At 46.1% G+C, this 17,271-nt stretch overlaps 1 protein-coding gene across 1 annotated transcript; it reads right to left on the reverse strand.

The window, feature by feature from the left end:
- Window positions 1-6,983: 6,983 nt before the first annotated feature.
- SDR9C7 (short chain dehydrogenase/reductase family 9C member 7) lies at window positions 6,984-17,183 on the reverse strand. The gene is made up of 4 exons (XM_060657234.3): window positions 13,672-17,183; window positions 10,188-10,446; window positions 9,353-9,516; window positions 6,984-7,824 (listed from the first exon to the last, which is right to left on the reverse strand). The coding sequence occupies exons 1-4, from the start codon at window positions 14,153-14,155 to the stop codon at window positions 7,607-7,609; spliced, it is 1,125 nt and encodes a 374-aa protein (XP_060513217.3). The 5' UTR covers window positions 14,156-17,183; the 3' UTR covers window positions 6,984-7,606.
- Between the last annotated feature and the right edge of the window lie 88 nt (window positions 17,184-17,271).

A 17,271-nucleotide genomic window follows, 5' to 3' on the forward strand; every position in this document is an offset into this window, starting at 1 on the left:
TCTGTCTCCCTCTCTCTCTCTGCCCCTCCCCTGCTTGTGCTCTCTCTCAAAAATAAATAAATAAACATAAAAAAAAGAAAAATATCAAAACAAAACAAAAACATGTGAAGATAATTTGATTAAGAGGCTGAATAAGTGAATAAGGAAAGAAAAGCCAATTTAAAACTTCAGGAAGGGGCACCTAGAAAAGGGGTCTTTGCAGAGATAATTAAGTTTTCATTTTGTTATTTTCAAGTTCAGTCAGATGTTGAAGAGGCACAAATTAAAGACATTTTAATTTTAGGGGTGCTTGGTGGCTCAGTCGGTTAAGCATCTGACTGGCTCAGGCCATGATCTCACCATTTGTGAGTTCGAGCCCCGCATCCGGTTCTGTGCTGACAGCTCAGAGCCTGGAGCCTGCTTCAGATTCTGTGTCCCTCTTTCTCTGCCCCTCCCCGACTGTGCTCTGTCTCTGTCTCAAAAATAAATAAACATTGAGATTGGTCCAGAAGATGGCGGCGTAGGAGGACGCGGGGCTCACAGCGCGTCCTGCCGATCATTTAGATTCCACCTACACCTGCCTAAAGAACCCAGAAAACCGCCAGAGGATTAGCAGAAGGGAGTCTCCGGAGTCAAGCGCAGACGAGAGGCCCACGGAAGAGGGTAGGAAGGGCAGCGAGGCGGTGCGCGCTCCACGGACTGGCGGGAGGGAGCCGGGGCGGAGGGGCGGCTCGCCGGCCAAGCGGAGCCCCCGAGTCTGGCTGGCAAAAGCGGAGGGGCCGGACGGACTGTGTTCCGACAGCAAGCGCGACTTAGCGTCTGGGAGGTCATAAGTGAACAGCTCTGCTCGGAAAGCGGGAAGGCTGGAGGACAAAGGGAGGGAGAGCTGCTGAGCCCCCGGACGGCAGAGCTCAGCTTGGCGGGGAACAAAAGTGCTCGCCAGCGCCATCTCCCCCGCCCATCCCCCAGCCAAAATCCCAAAGGGAACCAGTTCCTGCCAGGGAACTTGCTCGCTCCGCGCAAACACCCAACTCTGTGCTTCTGCGGAGCCAAACCTCCGGCAGCGGATCTGACTCCCTCCCGCTGCCACAGGGCTCCTCCTGAAGTGGATCACCTAAGGAGAAGCGAGCTAAGCCTGCCCCTCCAGCCCCCGTGCACCTTGCCTACCCACCCCAGCTAATACGCCAGATCCCCAGCAACACAAGCCTGGCAGTGTGCAAGTAGCCCAGACGGGACACGCCACCCCACAGTGAATCCCGCCCCTAGGAGAGGGGAAGAGAAGGCACACACCTGTCTGACTGTGGCCCCAGCAGTGGGCTGGGGGCAGACATCGGGTCGGACTGCGGCCCCGCCCACTAACTCCAGTTATACACCACAGCACAGGGGAAGTGCCCTGCAGGTCCTCACCACGCCAGGGACTCTCCAAAATGACCAAACGGAAGAATTCCCCTCAGAAGAATCTCCAGGAAATAACAACAGCTAATGAACTGATCAAAAAGGATTTAAATAATATAACAGAAAGTGAATTTAGAATAATAGTCATAAAATTAATCGCTGGGCTTGAAAACAGTATACAGGACAGCAGAGAATCTCTTGCCACAAAGATCGAGGGACTAAGGAACAGTCACGAGGAGCTGAAAAACGCTTTAAACGAATTGCAAAACAAAATGGAATCCACGATGGCTCGGCTTGAAGAGGCAGAGGAGAGAATAGGTGAACTAGAAGATAAAGTTATGGAGAAAGAGGAAGCTGAAAGAAAGAGAGATAAAAAAATCCAGGAGTATGAGGGGAAAATTAGAGAACTAAGTGATACACTAAAAAAAAATAATATACGCATAATTGGTATCCCAGAGGAGGAAGAGAGAGGGAAGGGTGCTGAAGGGGTACTTGAACAAATTATAGCTGAGAACTTCCCTGAACTGGGGAAGGAAAAAGGCATTGAAATCCAAGAGGCACAGAGAACTCCCTTCAGACGTAACTTGAATCGATCTTCTGCACGACATATCATAGTGAAACTGGCAAAATACAAGGATAAAGAGAAAATTCTGAAAGCAGCAAGGGATAAACGTGCCCTCACATATAAAGGGAGACCTATAAGACTCGTGACTGATCTCTCCTTTGAAACTTGGCAGGCCAGAAAGGCTTGGCACGATATCTACAGTGTGCTAAACAGAAAAAATATGCAGCCGAGAATCCTTTATCCAGCAAGTCTGTCATTTAGAATAGAAGGAGAGATAAAGGTCTTCCCAAACAAACAAAAACTGAAGGAATTTGTCACCACGAAACCAGCCCTACAAGAGATCCTAAGGGGGATCCTGTGAGACAAAGTACCAGAGACATCACTACAAGCATAAAACATACAGACATCACAATGACTCTAAACCCATATCTTTCTATAATAACACTGAATGTAAATGGATTAAATGCGCCAACTAAAAGACATAGGGTATCAGAATGGATAAAAAAACAAGACCCATCTATTTGCTGTCTACAAGAGACACATTTCAGATCTGAGGACACCTTTAGATTGAGAGTGAGGGGATGGAGAACTATTTATCATGCTCCTGGAAGCCAAAAGAAAGCTGGAGTAGCCATACTTATATCAGACAAACTAGACTTTAAATTAAAGGCTGTAACAAGAGATGAAGAAGGGCATTATATAATAATCACAGGGTCTATCCACCAGGAAGAGCTAACTATTATAAATGTCTATGCGCCAAATACCCGAGCCCCCAGATATATAAAACAATTACTCATAAACATAAGCAACCTTATTGATAAGAATGTGGTCATTGCAGGGGACTTTAACACCCCACTTACAGAAATGGATAGATCATCTAGACACACAGTCAATAAAGAAACAAGGGCCCTGAATGATACATTGGATCAGATGGACTTGACAGATATATTTAGAACTCTGCATCCCAAAGCAACAGAATATACTTTCTTCTCGAGTGCACATGGAACATTCTCCAAAATCCCAAAAAATCTAACAGCACACCTAAAGGAAATAGAAGCAGAACAGCAAAGGCAGCCTAAACCCAGAAGAAGAAGAGAAATAATAAAGATCAGAGCAGAAATAAACAATATAGAATCTAAAAAAACTGTAGAGCAGATCAACGAAACCAAGAGTTGGTTTTTTGAAAAAATAAACAAAATTGACAAACCTCTAGCCAGGCTTCTCAAAAAGAAAAGGGAGATGACCCAAATAGATAAAATCATGAATGAAAATGGAATGATTACAACCAATCCCTCAGAGATACAAACAATTATCAGGGAATACTATGAAAAATTATATGCCAGCAAATTGGACAACCTGGAAGAAATGGACAAATTTCTAAACACCCACACTCTTCCAAAACTCAATCAGGAGGAAATAGAAAGCTTGAACAGACCCATAACCAGCGAAGAAATTGAATCGGTTATCAAAAATCTCCCAACAAATAAGAGTCCAGGACCAGATGGCTTCCCAGGGGAGTTCTACCAGACATTTAAAGCAGAGATAATACCTATCCTTCTCAAGCTATTCCAAGAAATAGAAAGGGAAGGAAAACTTCCAGACTCATTCTATGAAGCCAGTATTACTTTGATTCCTAAACCAGACAGAGACCCAGTAAAAAAAGAGAACTACAGGCCAATATCCCTGATGAATATGGATGCAAAAATTCTTAATAAGATACTAGCTAATCGAATTCAACAGCATATAAAAAGAATTATTCACCATGATCAAGTGGGATTCATTCCTGGGATGCAGGGCTGGTTCAACATTCGCAAATCGATCAACGTGATACATCACATTAACAAAAAAAAAGAGAAGAACCATATGATCCTGTCAATCGATGCAGAAAAGGCCTTTGACAAAATCCAGCACCCTTTCTTAATAAAAACCCTTGAGAAAGTCGGGATAGAAGGAACATACTTAAAGATCATAAAGGCCATTTATGAAAAGCCCACAGCTAACATCATCCTCAACGGGGAAAAACTGAGAGCTTTTTCCCTGAGATCAGGAACACGACAGGGATGCCCACTGTCACCGCTGCTGTTTAACATAGTGCTGGAAGTTCTAGCCTCAGCAATCAGACAACAAAAGGAAATCAAAGGCATCAAAATTGGCAAAGATGAAGTCAAGCTTTCGCTTTTTGCAGATGACATGATATTATACATGGAAAATCCGATAGACTCCACCAAAAGTCTGCTAGAACTGATACATGAATTCAGCAAAGTTGCAGGATACAAAATCAATGTGCAGAAATCAGTTGCATTCTTATACACTAACAATGAAGCAACAGAAAGACAAATGAAGAAACTGATCCCATTCACAATAGCACCAAGAAGCATAAAATACCTAGGAATAAATCTAACCAAAGATGTAAAAGATCTGTATGCTGAAAACTATAGAAAGCTTATGCAGGTAATTGAAGAAGATATAAAGAAATGGAAAGACATTCCCTGCTCATGGATTGGAAGAATAAATATTGTCAAAATGTCAATACTACCCAAAGCTATCTACACATTCAATGCAATCCCAATCAAAATTGCACCAGCATTCTTCTCGAAACTAGAACAAGCAATCCTAAAATTCATATGGAACCACAAAAGGCCCCGAATAGCCAAAGTAATTTTGAAGAAGACCAAAGCAGGAGGCATCACAATCCCAGACTTTAGCCTCTACTACAAAGCTGTCATCATCAAGACAGCATGGTATTGGCATAAAAACAGACACATAGACCAATGGAATAGAATAGAAACCCCAGAACTAGACCCACAAACGTATGGCCAACTCATCTTTGACAAAGCAGGAAAGAACATCCAATGGAAAAAAGACAGTCTCTTTAACAAATGGTGCTGGGAGAACTGGACAGCAACATGCAGAAGGTTGAAACTAGACCACTTTCTCACACCATTCACAAAAATAAACTCAAAATGGATAAAGGACCTGAATGTGAGACAGGAAACCATCAAAACCTTAGAGGAGAAAGCAGGAAAAGACCTCTCTGACCTCAGCCGTAGCAATCTCTTACTCGGCACATCCCCAAAGGCAAGGGAATTAAAAGCAAAAGTGAATTACTGGGACCTTATGAAGATAAAAAGCTTCTGCACAGCAAAGGAAACAACCAACAAAACTAAAAGGCAACCAACGGAATGGGAAAAGATATTTGCAAATGACACATCGGACAAAGGGCTAGTATCCAAAATCTATAAAGAGCTCATCAAACTCCACACCCGAAAAACAAATAACCCAGTGAAGAAATGGGCAGAAAACATGAATAGACACTTCTCTAAAGAAGACATCCGGATGGCCAACAGGCACATGAAAAGATGTTCAACGTCGCTCCTTATCAGGGAAATACAAATCAAAACCACACTCAGATACCACCTCACGCCAGTCAGAGTGGCCAAAATGAAGAAATCAGGAGACTATAGATGCTGGAGAGGATGTGGAGAAACAGGAACCCTCTTGCACTGTTGGTGGGAATGCAAATTGGTGCAGCCGCTCTGGAAAGCAGTGTGGAGGTTCCTCAGAAAATTAAAAATAGACCTACCCTATGACCCAGCAATAGCACTGCTAGGAATTTATCCAAGGGATACAGGAGTACTGATGCATAGGGGCACCTGTACCCCAATGTTTATAGCAGCACTCTCAACAATAGCCAAATTATGGAAAGAGCCTAAATGTCCATCAACTGATGAATGGATAAAGAAATTGTGGTTTATATACACAATGGAATACTACGTGGCAATGAGAAAAAATGAAATATGGCCTTTTGTAGCAACATGGATGGAACTGGAGAGTGTGATGCTAAGTGAAATAAGCCATACAGAGAAAGACAGATACCATATGGTTTCACTCTTATGTGGATCCTGAGAAACGTAACAGAAACCCATGGGGGAGGGGAAGGAAAAAAAAAAAAAAGAGGTTAGAGTGGGAGAGAGCCAAAGCATAAGAGACTGTTAAAAACTGAGAACAAACTGAGGGTTGATGGGGGGTGGGAGGGAGGGCAGGGTGGGAGGGAGGGCAGGGTGGGTGATGGGTATTGAGGAGGGCACCTTTTGGGATGAGCACTGGGTGTTGTATGGAAACCAATTTGACAGTAAATTTCATATATTAAAAAAAAAAATAAAAAAAAAAATAAATAAATAAATAAATAAACATTAAAAAAATAAATAATTAATTAAAAGAGACATTTTAATTTTAAAAATTCACATTTGACCTTTATTACATGACCCTGCCTCAAGATCAAAGAAATCTTTTCAATAGAACTGCACAAATGCTTTGAAGTTCAAGGTGTTTGTTTGTTTTTTTAATTTAGTTTCATGGCTTATTTGACAATGTAACTAATGTCAAAATGTATTCTTCAAAACTGTAACTCTACTTTGGGAATCTGAACACCTGAGTTTTGTCTTGGCCACCATGCTGGGAGGCCTTGGGCAGGTCACTTCTTCTGAGTGTTCAATACTGCTGTGGAGCCGGCTGTGGTTCCCAAGTGCCAAAGACATTGGAATCATTACCTTGTTACAAACACAGATTTCTGGGCCCCATCCCAAGCTACTAAATCAGATTTTCTAACATTGAGGCCAGGAGTCTGTATTTTTAATTAACCAGGTGATTACAATGTACAGTTTGGGAACTACTGAATTAGATGACCTCTCAGGTTCCTCATAGTTCTAAAAATTTGATTTTCTGGGGGCGCCTGGGTGGTGGGTTGAGCATCCAACTCTTGATTTTGGCTCAGGTCATGATTCCAGGGTAGTGGGATAGAGCCCTGCACTGGGCTCTGTGCTGAGCATGGAGCTTCTTGTGATTCTCTCTTTCTCTCTCTCTGCCTCTTCCCCAATCACAGTCACATACTCTCTATAAAAAAAATAATTATTTTCTGGTTTCTGTTTCTTCTATCACTGGTTGTCCCATCTCTGCTACTAGATATTGTGCTAAAACACAAAGCCACAAAACAAACAATAAAAAACCAAGACCATGATTTAATCATCTCTACATCCTTCCGGCACCTACATAGTGCCTGGTATCTTATAGGCATACAATAAATATTTGAAAAATTAACCAATGATGATTAAATAAATGAATGTTATTTTATGTGAATCCCAATCACCGATGAACAGATAAATTTATATAGAGAGAAAATATAAACTTTTACCTGATATAATCTTGCACTCCCTGTCTGCCCTAGTACATACTTCAAATAATGGGTTGTGGGCATGTAGCTAATTCATATTGAGAGATCAACAGGAAAGTGGTTGAGATGCTTCCATGAGCTTGATTATCCTGCAATATTTCACAGTGGTGGTAACTGAGAGAGTCTCATGATTCCACAGGAGTTTGTTTTCCTCCCCTTGACATTTCCAGGTCCAGAAAAAGCCATATCCTTAATGGGTGACAGATGTTCTTGGGGCCATGCTTCAGGTCTTTGCACCTGCAGCTTTCTGTGGGGCCCCAGTGAGTGGGAAGAGGCACTTGTCTTCTGCTAGAAGTTATCCAATATTTCCCTGGCAGTGGGTGTCAGCCAAGCAAAGTGAACCCTGATTGCCTAACACCACCTCTTGTGACCCTGCAGTTCCTTCTGCCATACCCCTCCCTCCTCCACACTCCACTAACCACCTGGACTTCCCCAGCTCAGACACTGTCTGCTGGCCTGGGAAGGTACCGGCTCAGGATGAAATCTGTCACAGGAGTGGGCAATTTAGCCAATGGCACGTAGAGGAGTTTGGCATCCAGGCCAGGGTTGTAGCGGATACGGGGGCTCCGGGAAACAATGGCGTGCTCCATGCTGTCGGTGACTTCTCTGATCCTTGGCTCTGCCAACTGCATCATGTTTTTTAACTTCTCAGTATCTGAGGGTACAAGAGGGGGCAGAAATCAAAGGCTCTGTTGCTCTTCACAAAAGATGGTTTCTTCTGAATTCTATCCAAGCTTCCTTTCCATCAGATCCAACATTTCAGGCAGATCTACCACACCCTCCAGGTTGTCCCTTACATGAACACCCTGTAAATGATCCTATTTCTCTTCCTGAATTCAAAAACTGTGTGTTGAATTCCTACTAGCAATCAGACGAACTGTGCCCAGTTCTGCCACTTACTGGTTGTGTGACTTTGAGCTGAAACTTCCATCATCTATAAAATGGGAATAATAATACCTGCTCTAAAGAATAATAAAGATGAATAATAGCAGGGTAGACAGTGAAGCAGGACAGAAAAGAAAGCAAGTGTATATAAGTGCATGAGAAAAATTGGAAGAAAATAAGTAAAATTACTCTCTGGCTTGTGGGATTCCTAGTCACTGGAGGCTTTTTTTGCTTTGTTTTGTTTTCTTTTTTTTTTTTCTCCTACACAGGTCTCAGAGTTACCGTATTTTCTACAAAGTCATGCAAGAAAGAAAATGTTATTAAAAAATAGTAACGCTGGGATGACTGGCTGGCACAGCTGGTGGAACACACGACTTTTGATCTTGGGGTTGTAAGTTCAAACTCCACATTAGGTGTGGAGAGTACTTAAAAAAAATTGTAACACTGCCCTTGCCTTGGTCATTAGGCCATTATGGGGCTCAAATGATCTAAGGCACAGGCAGATACATTGTAAGTCTCTAACAAATATGAGGGGCTGTTCTGTTAGCATTGCGTACATGGGTATGAAGATGGGTGTGAGGCATCTGAGTGGTCCAAGTCTGCCAAGGCTCACAACACAAATAGACAAACCTCATGGTACACTTACCGGCCCTGATGTACAACTTTGCCCCAGGACTCTGGGATGGGGGCGGGTCACTGGGACTCATACTTCAACGAGAACCCCAAGAACTCCAGAAGGAAATGGTGCCTGAGAGTCAGGCATCCCAATAAGGGATTAAAACTTGAAAACAAAAGGAGAAATAGCTGGTCCAGATTTGGGGATGGTCTAGGGAGACAGAGAATTCACCTCTCCATGCAAGAACTTGGTGAGCAGTTGATGAGGGTGGGACAGTGTGGTTTAAGTACCCTCACCTCCAACTCCAATGAACCCCCTTTGTGTTTCCTAGAGAGAAAACTACTATAGTGAAGCAGCCGTGCTCTTAATTAACTTCTCTGTACTCATGTCAGTACATTTTCACCTGTGCACCTGCCTAATATGTCAGGAGGCAGGTGCCAGGAGTGGGGAACGTCCCTGGGCAGCATCTCCCCTACCACCACTCTCCCCGCAAAGGCTATTGTTCTGAGCAGTTGTGCCCTTGGCTTCTATTCTCAAATCCCAGCCTGCCACTAGTTGTGTGACTTTGGGTCCTTAACCCCTCTGAGCCTCCATCCCATTATCTGTGAAATGAAAACGAGTCAGTGATCCCCAAGATCTCGCTGTTCCTCTCAGAGACTCGTCTCCCTCCCAGAGAACTCACAGATGTGGAAGTAGTCCTCCCCGTAGCTGTCCCGGGTCTCCTGAGGCAACCGCTCCCACAGCTTTCGCATGCGGGACACCATGCCTTCCTTGCCCAGGATGGATGTTCGATAGTTCCCCGGCTCAATGATGCTGACTTTCACCCCAAAGTAGTGGAGCTCACGCCTGGGAAAGAAGAGTTGGACTCAGTCTGGGGCACTATGATGACAAAGGATCATCAGGCACAGTCACTTCTGATCCCTCTACAGGGGTTTATTTCCCCAGAAACCTGGAGGTGCTTCCCTCCACCCCTGTGCCAGGCCAGGCATTGCCTTCATGCAAATCAGGGCCTCAGCCCTTGCCCAAGCAGTTTGCATTAGGCAAACCCAGCAGGAAGGAAGTCAACAGAGAAATCTAGACCAAAGCCCTGCCTCCTACCAGGTTCACCCACTCAGCCTCATACTCAACACCCACGTGGCAAAGGAGTGAGGGGGTCTGGGTAAGGCCTGAATTCTCCTTTGAGAGTCTCCCATGAGCATATCTGCCTCCAGGCCTCTCTGTCTGCATCAAATACTCTCCTTTCTACCCCCATAGGCCCAAACATAGTTTTACTTACTTTGAGACAGCTCAAGGGAATACAGGAAGACAGCCTCCTATCACCACCCTACCTCTTCTCCTCATCCCTTCTCCTGGTCCTTGGGGAAGGCTCCCTGAAGACTAGCCCTCTTCCTGCTACTGTGTTAGCTCCCTCCCTCCAGAACTCCCTTGCCCACATGCTGCCCTCCCCAGCTCTCTCTTCCTGAGGTGAAATCCCCAGGACTCCGACCCAGAGTGGTTTGGCACCAGGGCCCAGTCACCTGATGCTGTCAGAGAAGGCCTCGACACCAAACTTGGAGACGCAGTAGCCACCACCGATGATAGCCACGCGACCACCAGAGCTGGACATGTTGATGACCCTGCCCCGGGCTTTTTTGACCATGGGCAGCATGTGGAGGGTCACTTCGATCAGTCCCACCAGGTTCACATTGATCACCTTCACAAAGTCCTCCTTCGTCAGCCATTCATTGGGCCCACTGGGCAGGCCTACACCTGCATTGTTCACCAGGGCCCAGAGGCCTGGGGGCGTGATGGAGGGAGAGAGAACCACACAGAAATCATTAGCATCTCTGGAAAATCATCAGTGTCCACCACCCACCAGCCCAGGGCTTCTGAGGATGGTTGAGCAGGTGCACAAGGCACAAGAAGGCAGGCTGGTGGCATGTGATGGGGAGCTATGACAGCCCAAAGGAAGATATGCCTTTTACTAATTAGTTTTCCCCAAAGGGGCACTTTTTATGATTCACACAGACTGTCACTGTGCTAGCTGGGGCCCTGTACCAGCTACAATCCAGGCTTTAGCTAATAGCACCTAAGCTATTAGCTCTGGGAAGAGAGATATACTTTTCATACCAATGAATTAATGGTTGAAGTCTTGCCCTTATCATGCTTCCCCCTCTCTATCCACCTAAGTGTAAGAAACCGACTCCATTTCGCACATTATTAAAATGAGTTCATCCATTCACACATTCATCCATTTATCTACTCATATATCTATTCTCTGTCAGTTACAGAGGAAAGTGCTGGGGATGTAAAATGAACAAGATAGATCTTGTCCCTCAAGGAGCTCACAAACCAGAGAGGAAATAAATAATATTCATAAATGTGTAACACATTTAAATAAAACAATCATGAAAAAAAATGTAATAAGGGCTCTCTTTCAAATATTTAATTTGAGTTGAGTTGGTACAAATGGAGAGAAATAATGCTAAGTATTGTCATTCAACTCCGCAGGATCCCACACCTGAAGATCCTTAAGTTCCAGTTCTATTTCTACCTTCAGCCTTGGACAAGTCACTTCCTCTCTCTGGGCCTCAGGTCCTTTATCGACTGGCCAGGACAGTTGCTTCCAGCTTGGGTTTTGCAATCCTGAGACCCTTCCAGGCTGAACCCCAGAACCGGCTCAGGAGATGCAGGGGAGGCTCAATTTTCATTTGTTTTACATGTCAAGCTTCCAAGTGAAATTCCACTTGGAGGAGGAGGTTTGATTCTAAAAACATATTGGAAAAGTCCTTAAATGATTCCTAAGGACAACTTCCAGCTCTTTCATTCAAAGATTCCAAAAACCCCACTGCTCAGGTGCCTTGCCTTCCCTTCCCCTCCCCTCATCCTCCCAGCCCACCTTGACTCCTGCAGCCCCAAGATACTACTCCCAGCACAACTGCACTCTCTTCCAATAACTTGTCAGGATGTAAACACCACTCTTGGTCCACCCTCCTCCTGTGCCTGGGGTCCACACACAAGCCATGTCCCTACTGTATCTTCCTGCCTTCCCTCAATTGAGACCCCAAGAGACCAGTTGGCTGGCAGAACTCAAACCTCCCCAGCCAGAGGAGGCTCTCTTGTCTTACAGAGGAGGAAATGAGGCTCCTGAGACCCAAAGACTATAAAACCCAGGTGCTGTCCATGGAAAAGGGACACACACTCTCCACTACCTGTGATCATCCTGGTAGACAGCTCTGCCTGCTGGCAAACCAGGACAGCCTTCATTTTTTTTTTTTTTTTTCCTGTAAAGAGCAACTAGAGAACCATCAGAGCGGTGTGAATAGCTTTAGGGCTGTGCCAGGGACTCTCAGGGGCCACAAGAAAGTATGCCAAAACCCCTGCCCCCCGCCCCGCCGCTTTCCTAGTACTTCTTAGACCAAGAATGGTGCCCAATGGGGTAGGCAGAAAATGGCTCCCCAAATAGTCACTGTACAAATCCCTGGAACCTATTAATATGGGGGATTACACGGGAAGAAGAAATGAAGATAGCAGATGGAATTCAAATTGCTTATCAACTGACCTTAAAATGGGGTGATTATCCTGGATCAGCCTGCTAAACCCAATATAATCACAAGGATTTTTTTAAGTGGAAGAAGGAGACGAAAGACAACCAGAGAGACAGAAGTGTGAAAAGGACTTGGCCCCACGTTGCTGGTCTTGAAGATAGAGGAAGAGGGTCATGAGCTAAGAAATGCAGGCAACCTCTAGAAGCTGGGAGAGGCAATGAAATGAATCCTCTCCTAGAGCCTCCAGAATGAACACTGCTCTGTTGATACCTTGATTTTAGCTCAGTGAGACCCATTTTGGACTTCTGACCTCCAGAACTTTAAGATAATAAATTTGTGTTGTTTTAAGCCACTACATTTTTGTGTTAATTTGTTAGAACAGCAACAGGAAACTAATATACCCAGTGACTCATTAACACAAGTGGCTCACAGCTAAATGTAGGGCAAGGCAGCCTATTGAGAAAAGAGACTGACTCTCACTGAATTATTCATTAATTAGTTCATTCAACAAAAATTTATTGAGCACCGTACTAGATGCCAGACACTATTCTGTACTAAGGATCTATAAAAGAAAAGAGGCGAAAAGCCCTGCCCCCCGCCCCATCCCAGGAACCTTTATTCTAGCGGGGGAAACAAACAATGAATAAGAAAAATAAGTAAAATATATGGAATATTAGATAGTGGTAAATGCTAAGGAGAAAAATCAAGCAGAGAGTTACTGTTTGGCCCCTCCTGGGCCCCAGGGCTCTCCGGCCCCCAGACCAGTTCCCTTAGGAGCCAGAACTTCCTCCAGACTGCTGTTCCACAAGAGAGCCAGCCTGTTTCTCCTGCTCCTGTGCCCATGCCCTGCATGCAGGAAGCTTCCCTGGCAGGTTTGCATGTAGTCCTGGGCCAGCCCAGCCAGCCCACGGCCTCCTTTCCCAATAGGAGTGGTCACTCTGATGTCATCACTTACCTTGAGGTCAACCCAATACCCACCATGATGTGAAGGAAGAGGACAGATCTCTGTCTCCCCTGCCTTCTAGTTTGACACAAGGAGAGCAAATGTCCCTGCTCAGGGAGTCCAACCTCCTGTTCCCTCTTCCCTCTCCCCAGCCCACTCCCAGTAAGAAAGGTGCTCACGTTTCAGTTGGAACTGATGGTTAGGACTACCTAAGTCCCAGAGAGGCAACTCCCATCTTTAAAGGTTTGGACATACAGAACAAGTCTTCCCTCTCCCACATCCTCTGGCAACCTTCCCCCATCCCTCTGAGTCTCTGGCAGAAAAAAACTTCCTTGGGAAATCACCCCTTTTGTGTGAACAGACCAAACTAAGCAACAGTTTCCAAACCCACTGAGCCAAAGCCCCAGCCCCTTTCTCTACATCACCTCTCCTACTACATCTGAACAACACTGTCCCTGATCACTGTCAGATGCCTAGAGGAGAAAGACAGAAGAATAAACTAAGAAGGCCAAAGAATGCAATTTGCCCCACCTTGCTCACCCACTTGGTCCCTCACCCACTGGGCCGCTGCCTTTATACTCTCAGTCTTGGTGACATCCAATAGGGTGGTCTGCAGTCGGTAAGAGGTATCCTGCTGAAGCTTCTGGGCCCCTTCCTCAGTGAAGCAAGCAGCCAGCACCCGCATGCCCCGATCAACCAGCTGCCTGGCCAGCAGGTTCCCGAAGCCCGAGTCACAGCCTGTGATGAAGACATACTTGTCTGAGAGGTTGCGGACCAGATTGCAGTTCTTGAACCATCGATACATAAAGGAGAGATCCGTGATAGCTGCCATAGGGCAAGAGGATGCTGGTGGCCAAGAAGTATTGGGCTCAGGAGACAGCTGGAGAGGCTGGTCTTCTGAGCCCCAGCTGGCAGTCTGCTGAAAGCCACTGAGAAGAGCTTTCTTCCACTGGCAACAGACACAGGGCTCCTGGATGAGCCACTTTATAATTTCTATAGGTGGATGCATCACCATACCAATTAGCCTAGATGCAAGAAATTCAAGTCCAACCTGAAGCCTTGTGACCTCACACAGTACTGGTGGCTGCCTCTCGCTCTCCCCCAGCCCTGATAGGTGAAGCTGCCAAGGATAGGAAAGACCCTGTTGGTGATGCTGATGCTGAGAGGTGGCTCACCTGGGTGGTCTGAGCAGGCCAGGTGAGAAAGGAGGACTCAGCCCAGAGAGCATCCCTGGAAATCTCCCACCTCTGGCCCAGGGATCAAAATCATTTGTCATGAGTTCAGACATGTAAATAAACTTAATTTTTATTTTCAGCAAAAAAAATTAAGACAAATTCGTTAATGTAAAACAAACAGAATTGGCTTTGTGCCCCCCAAGTCCCAAAAGAAATGAGTTTCAAGTTACTGGCTCTTTGCAATTCTCTGTCCTTAGGTGAATCTCCATTATGAGAGATTAAGAAAAACAAAAGGTTTTCCCCAGGGTGGATGTGACACCACTGAGGCCAGAGGCAGCAGAACCCTTCTGCAGGAAGGCTGCTTTTTTTCTTTTTAATTTCTTTTTTTTTTTTTTTTAATTCAAGTCAGTTAACAGTGTAGTATTGGTTTCCAGAGTAGAACCCAATGATTCATCATTTACATATAACACCCAGTGCTCATCTCAACAAATGCCCTCCTTAATGCCCATCACCCATCTAGCCCATCCCCCCCCCCCCCCCCCCAGCCCTCCAGCAACCCTCAACTTGTTCTCTGTATTTAAGAGTCTCTTACGGATGGCCTGGGAGGCTGTTTCTGAAAGCAGAAAGATGGAGGGGCTCCGGGCCTGGGTCTTGGGAGGTGATACTCAGGTCACCAATGAGGAGCCCCCACTGCATTCCAGGCAGACCCAGCTCTCACCCTCACTTGGTGACCGGACAAATGGACAAAGTTAATGGCAGAAGACACATCAGCTCCCCCAGGGCTGGGCCCCCTTGGCATTTCTTTCTACCTCAAGGGCTAAGCACACACTAGGGGATCTAGTAATCTGAGAAGCCCAGAGGGGATACTGGAAGGAAGGGATTATGAAGTCAACTGACACAGTGGCTAATTGGATGTACAGAGGTAGGGGAGACCAGGAGTCAGGGGGATTTTAATATACTGGGGCTGATAACGGGTAGAACCACAAGTGGCAAGAGAATTCAGAGGCAGGAGACGAGAGAGTTCTGACATGAACATCATTGAGATGAGGTCCAGCCAGATGATAGGGGCAGGTCATGAGTTCCCTGGGCAGCTGCAGGAATGCCCTGGGGACAACTCCTTGGCTCCAAGAAGAAGACTGGAATAAGAGACTTGGAAAAGTCTCAAGGTCAGGACTTGGAGGGGAGGGAGAAATTCCAGGAAATGGGGCAAAGAACTCACAAAAGTTAGGAGGGAAGCTGGTAAAGAAGAAGAAATAAGGAGATGAGACAGAGGAGCCTAAGATTCAGGGACAGAAGGATGTTGGGGTCTATGGTGGCTCTTGAATAAACCTCTAGAGTCACCATTCCCCAAGATGAGCCTAGTCACCAACTCATCCCGAGGGACTGGCGGCCAGCCACCCACACCTTCCCTGTTCAAAGAGTCTGAAAGAAATGGGGCCACAATTTTCCTAGGGTGAAGAGACAAGGATGCATCTCTATGCTGTGTGCTATCTACCAAGGTTGGTAAGCTCCAGAATCAAATAAAGCAGGTGTCACCTCAAGAAAGACCAGAGAGGTTGGTCATTCTATAACAAGGGTGGTAGGAGTGAGAGGTAAGATCAAGGACACACCCCTGAGGTGCTGATCCAAACCCCGTGTGGGACAGAGGTGGGAAGCAGTGGAGGCAAACCCCAACTATGGCATACCAAGCCCAAGGCACAACGCATACACTCAGTCTGGGAGGCACCTCCTAACTCTGCCCTCTGGGTAAGTGAACAGGGAAATTTTGGCTAGGGGAAGCCAGACAAGGTCACTCAAGGGCTGAAGAGCCCCAGGGGTATCCCAATCCTTGAGAAGACAGGTGACATCCAGGGATTGTCTATGGATTTAGAAAGGGATGACGTGGAACTGCTCCAACACAGGACCGGGCCTGACCCACCATCGCATGGGCCTCTCTGCTGACTGATGGTCAAGGAAATGCTCTCCTGGGTTCAAACTCCCAACACCCAAAAAAGCAGGTCACGCAGTGGAAGGCTGCAGGACCACACAGAAGGGTTCTTTCCCTAGGGCTAGAAATGCCCCACTCTCAGATGACAGGTCTCCCTGCTGTGTGGGCACCTGAGGCTGACAGGTCAGACTGGTGGTTGAACTCCACCCACACGTCTGTTCATTAGTATCCTCAGCAGAGAGGGGCCTTCAGCTCCTCCAGGCCATCCCCAGCCCCTACTACAGGGTGAGAATGAATGACACTGCCACATCTGACCTCGCTTTCTGTTTTCACCAAGAACACTGATATTCTACAGTATCAGGTCCCCCTAAGGTCTCCATAGCCTCAGTTTGAAACTGAGGGAAGAAAATTAAGGCACCTGATGAGGCAGCTCCCAGCACCAATTTGTCCTCAGCCCAGGAATCTACATCACTTTGTACAATGCGTTCTCTGTTCAGTTCATACTCAGAACATCATCAGAACAGTGGAGATGTAGAGAGTTGTGGTCTCGGGAAATGCTGGGTAATTAAGGGAACCCCTGCCCAGTATATAGTAGGTGCTCAACAAAGGTTAGCAGAAAACAACAGACTGGGGTCCAGAAGTGACTCTTACTGTCCTCCACCGTAGGATGTGAGAAAGGGGATCTGGGCTGGGGAACCTGGGGATGGCTGCAGATGGGGGGCATAACTCTAAATGAGGGGACAAAGAGGGCTGCGGAGAGGTTGCTGTTGAGGGGAGAGGCTGATGTCTCCAGGAAAGGGACTGGAGTCTGCCAGTGCCTCAGCAACTTCTCTTTGTCTATCCATCCTTGGGTCTTCCTGTGACACTGTGTTACTTGAAAAATCCTGGAAAAGAAACATTAGCCTCCCACCCCACTTCTTTGGAAAGAAGAGTGATCCAACTCTCCTCTTAAAATCCCACCCCCATGATCTCCATGAAGGTACCTGACTCCTTCTCTTATGGATTCATATCCCACCACTCCCCAAGGCC

Source organism: Panthera onca, chromosome B4 (assembly GCF_046562875.1).
Source record: "Panthera onca isolate mPanOnc1 chromosome B4, mPanOnc1 haplotype 2, whole genome shotgun sequence".
NCBI classification, from domain to species: Eukaryota; Metazoa; Chordata; class Mammalia; order Carnivora; family Felidae; genus Panthera; species Panthera onca.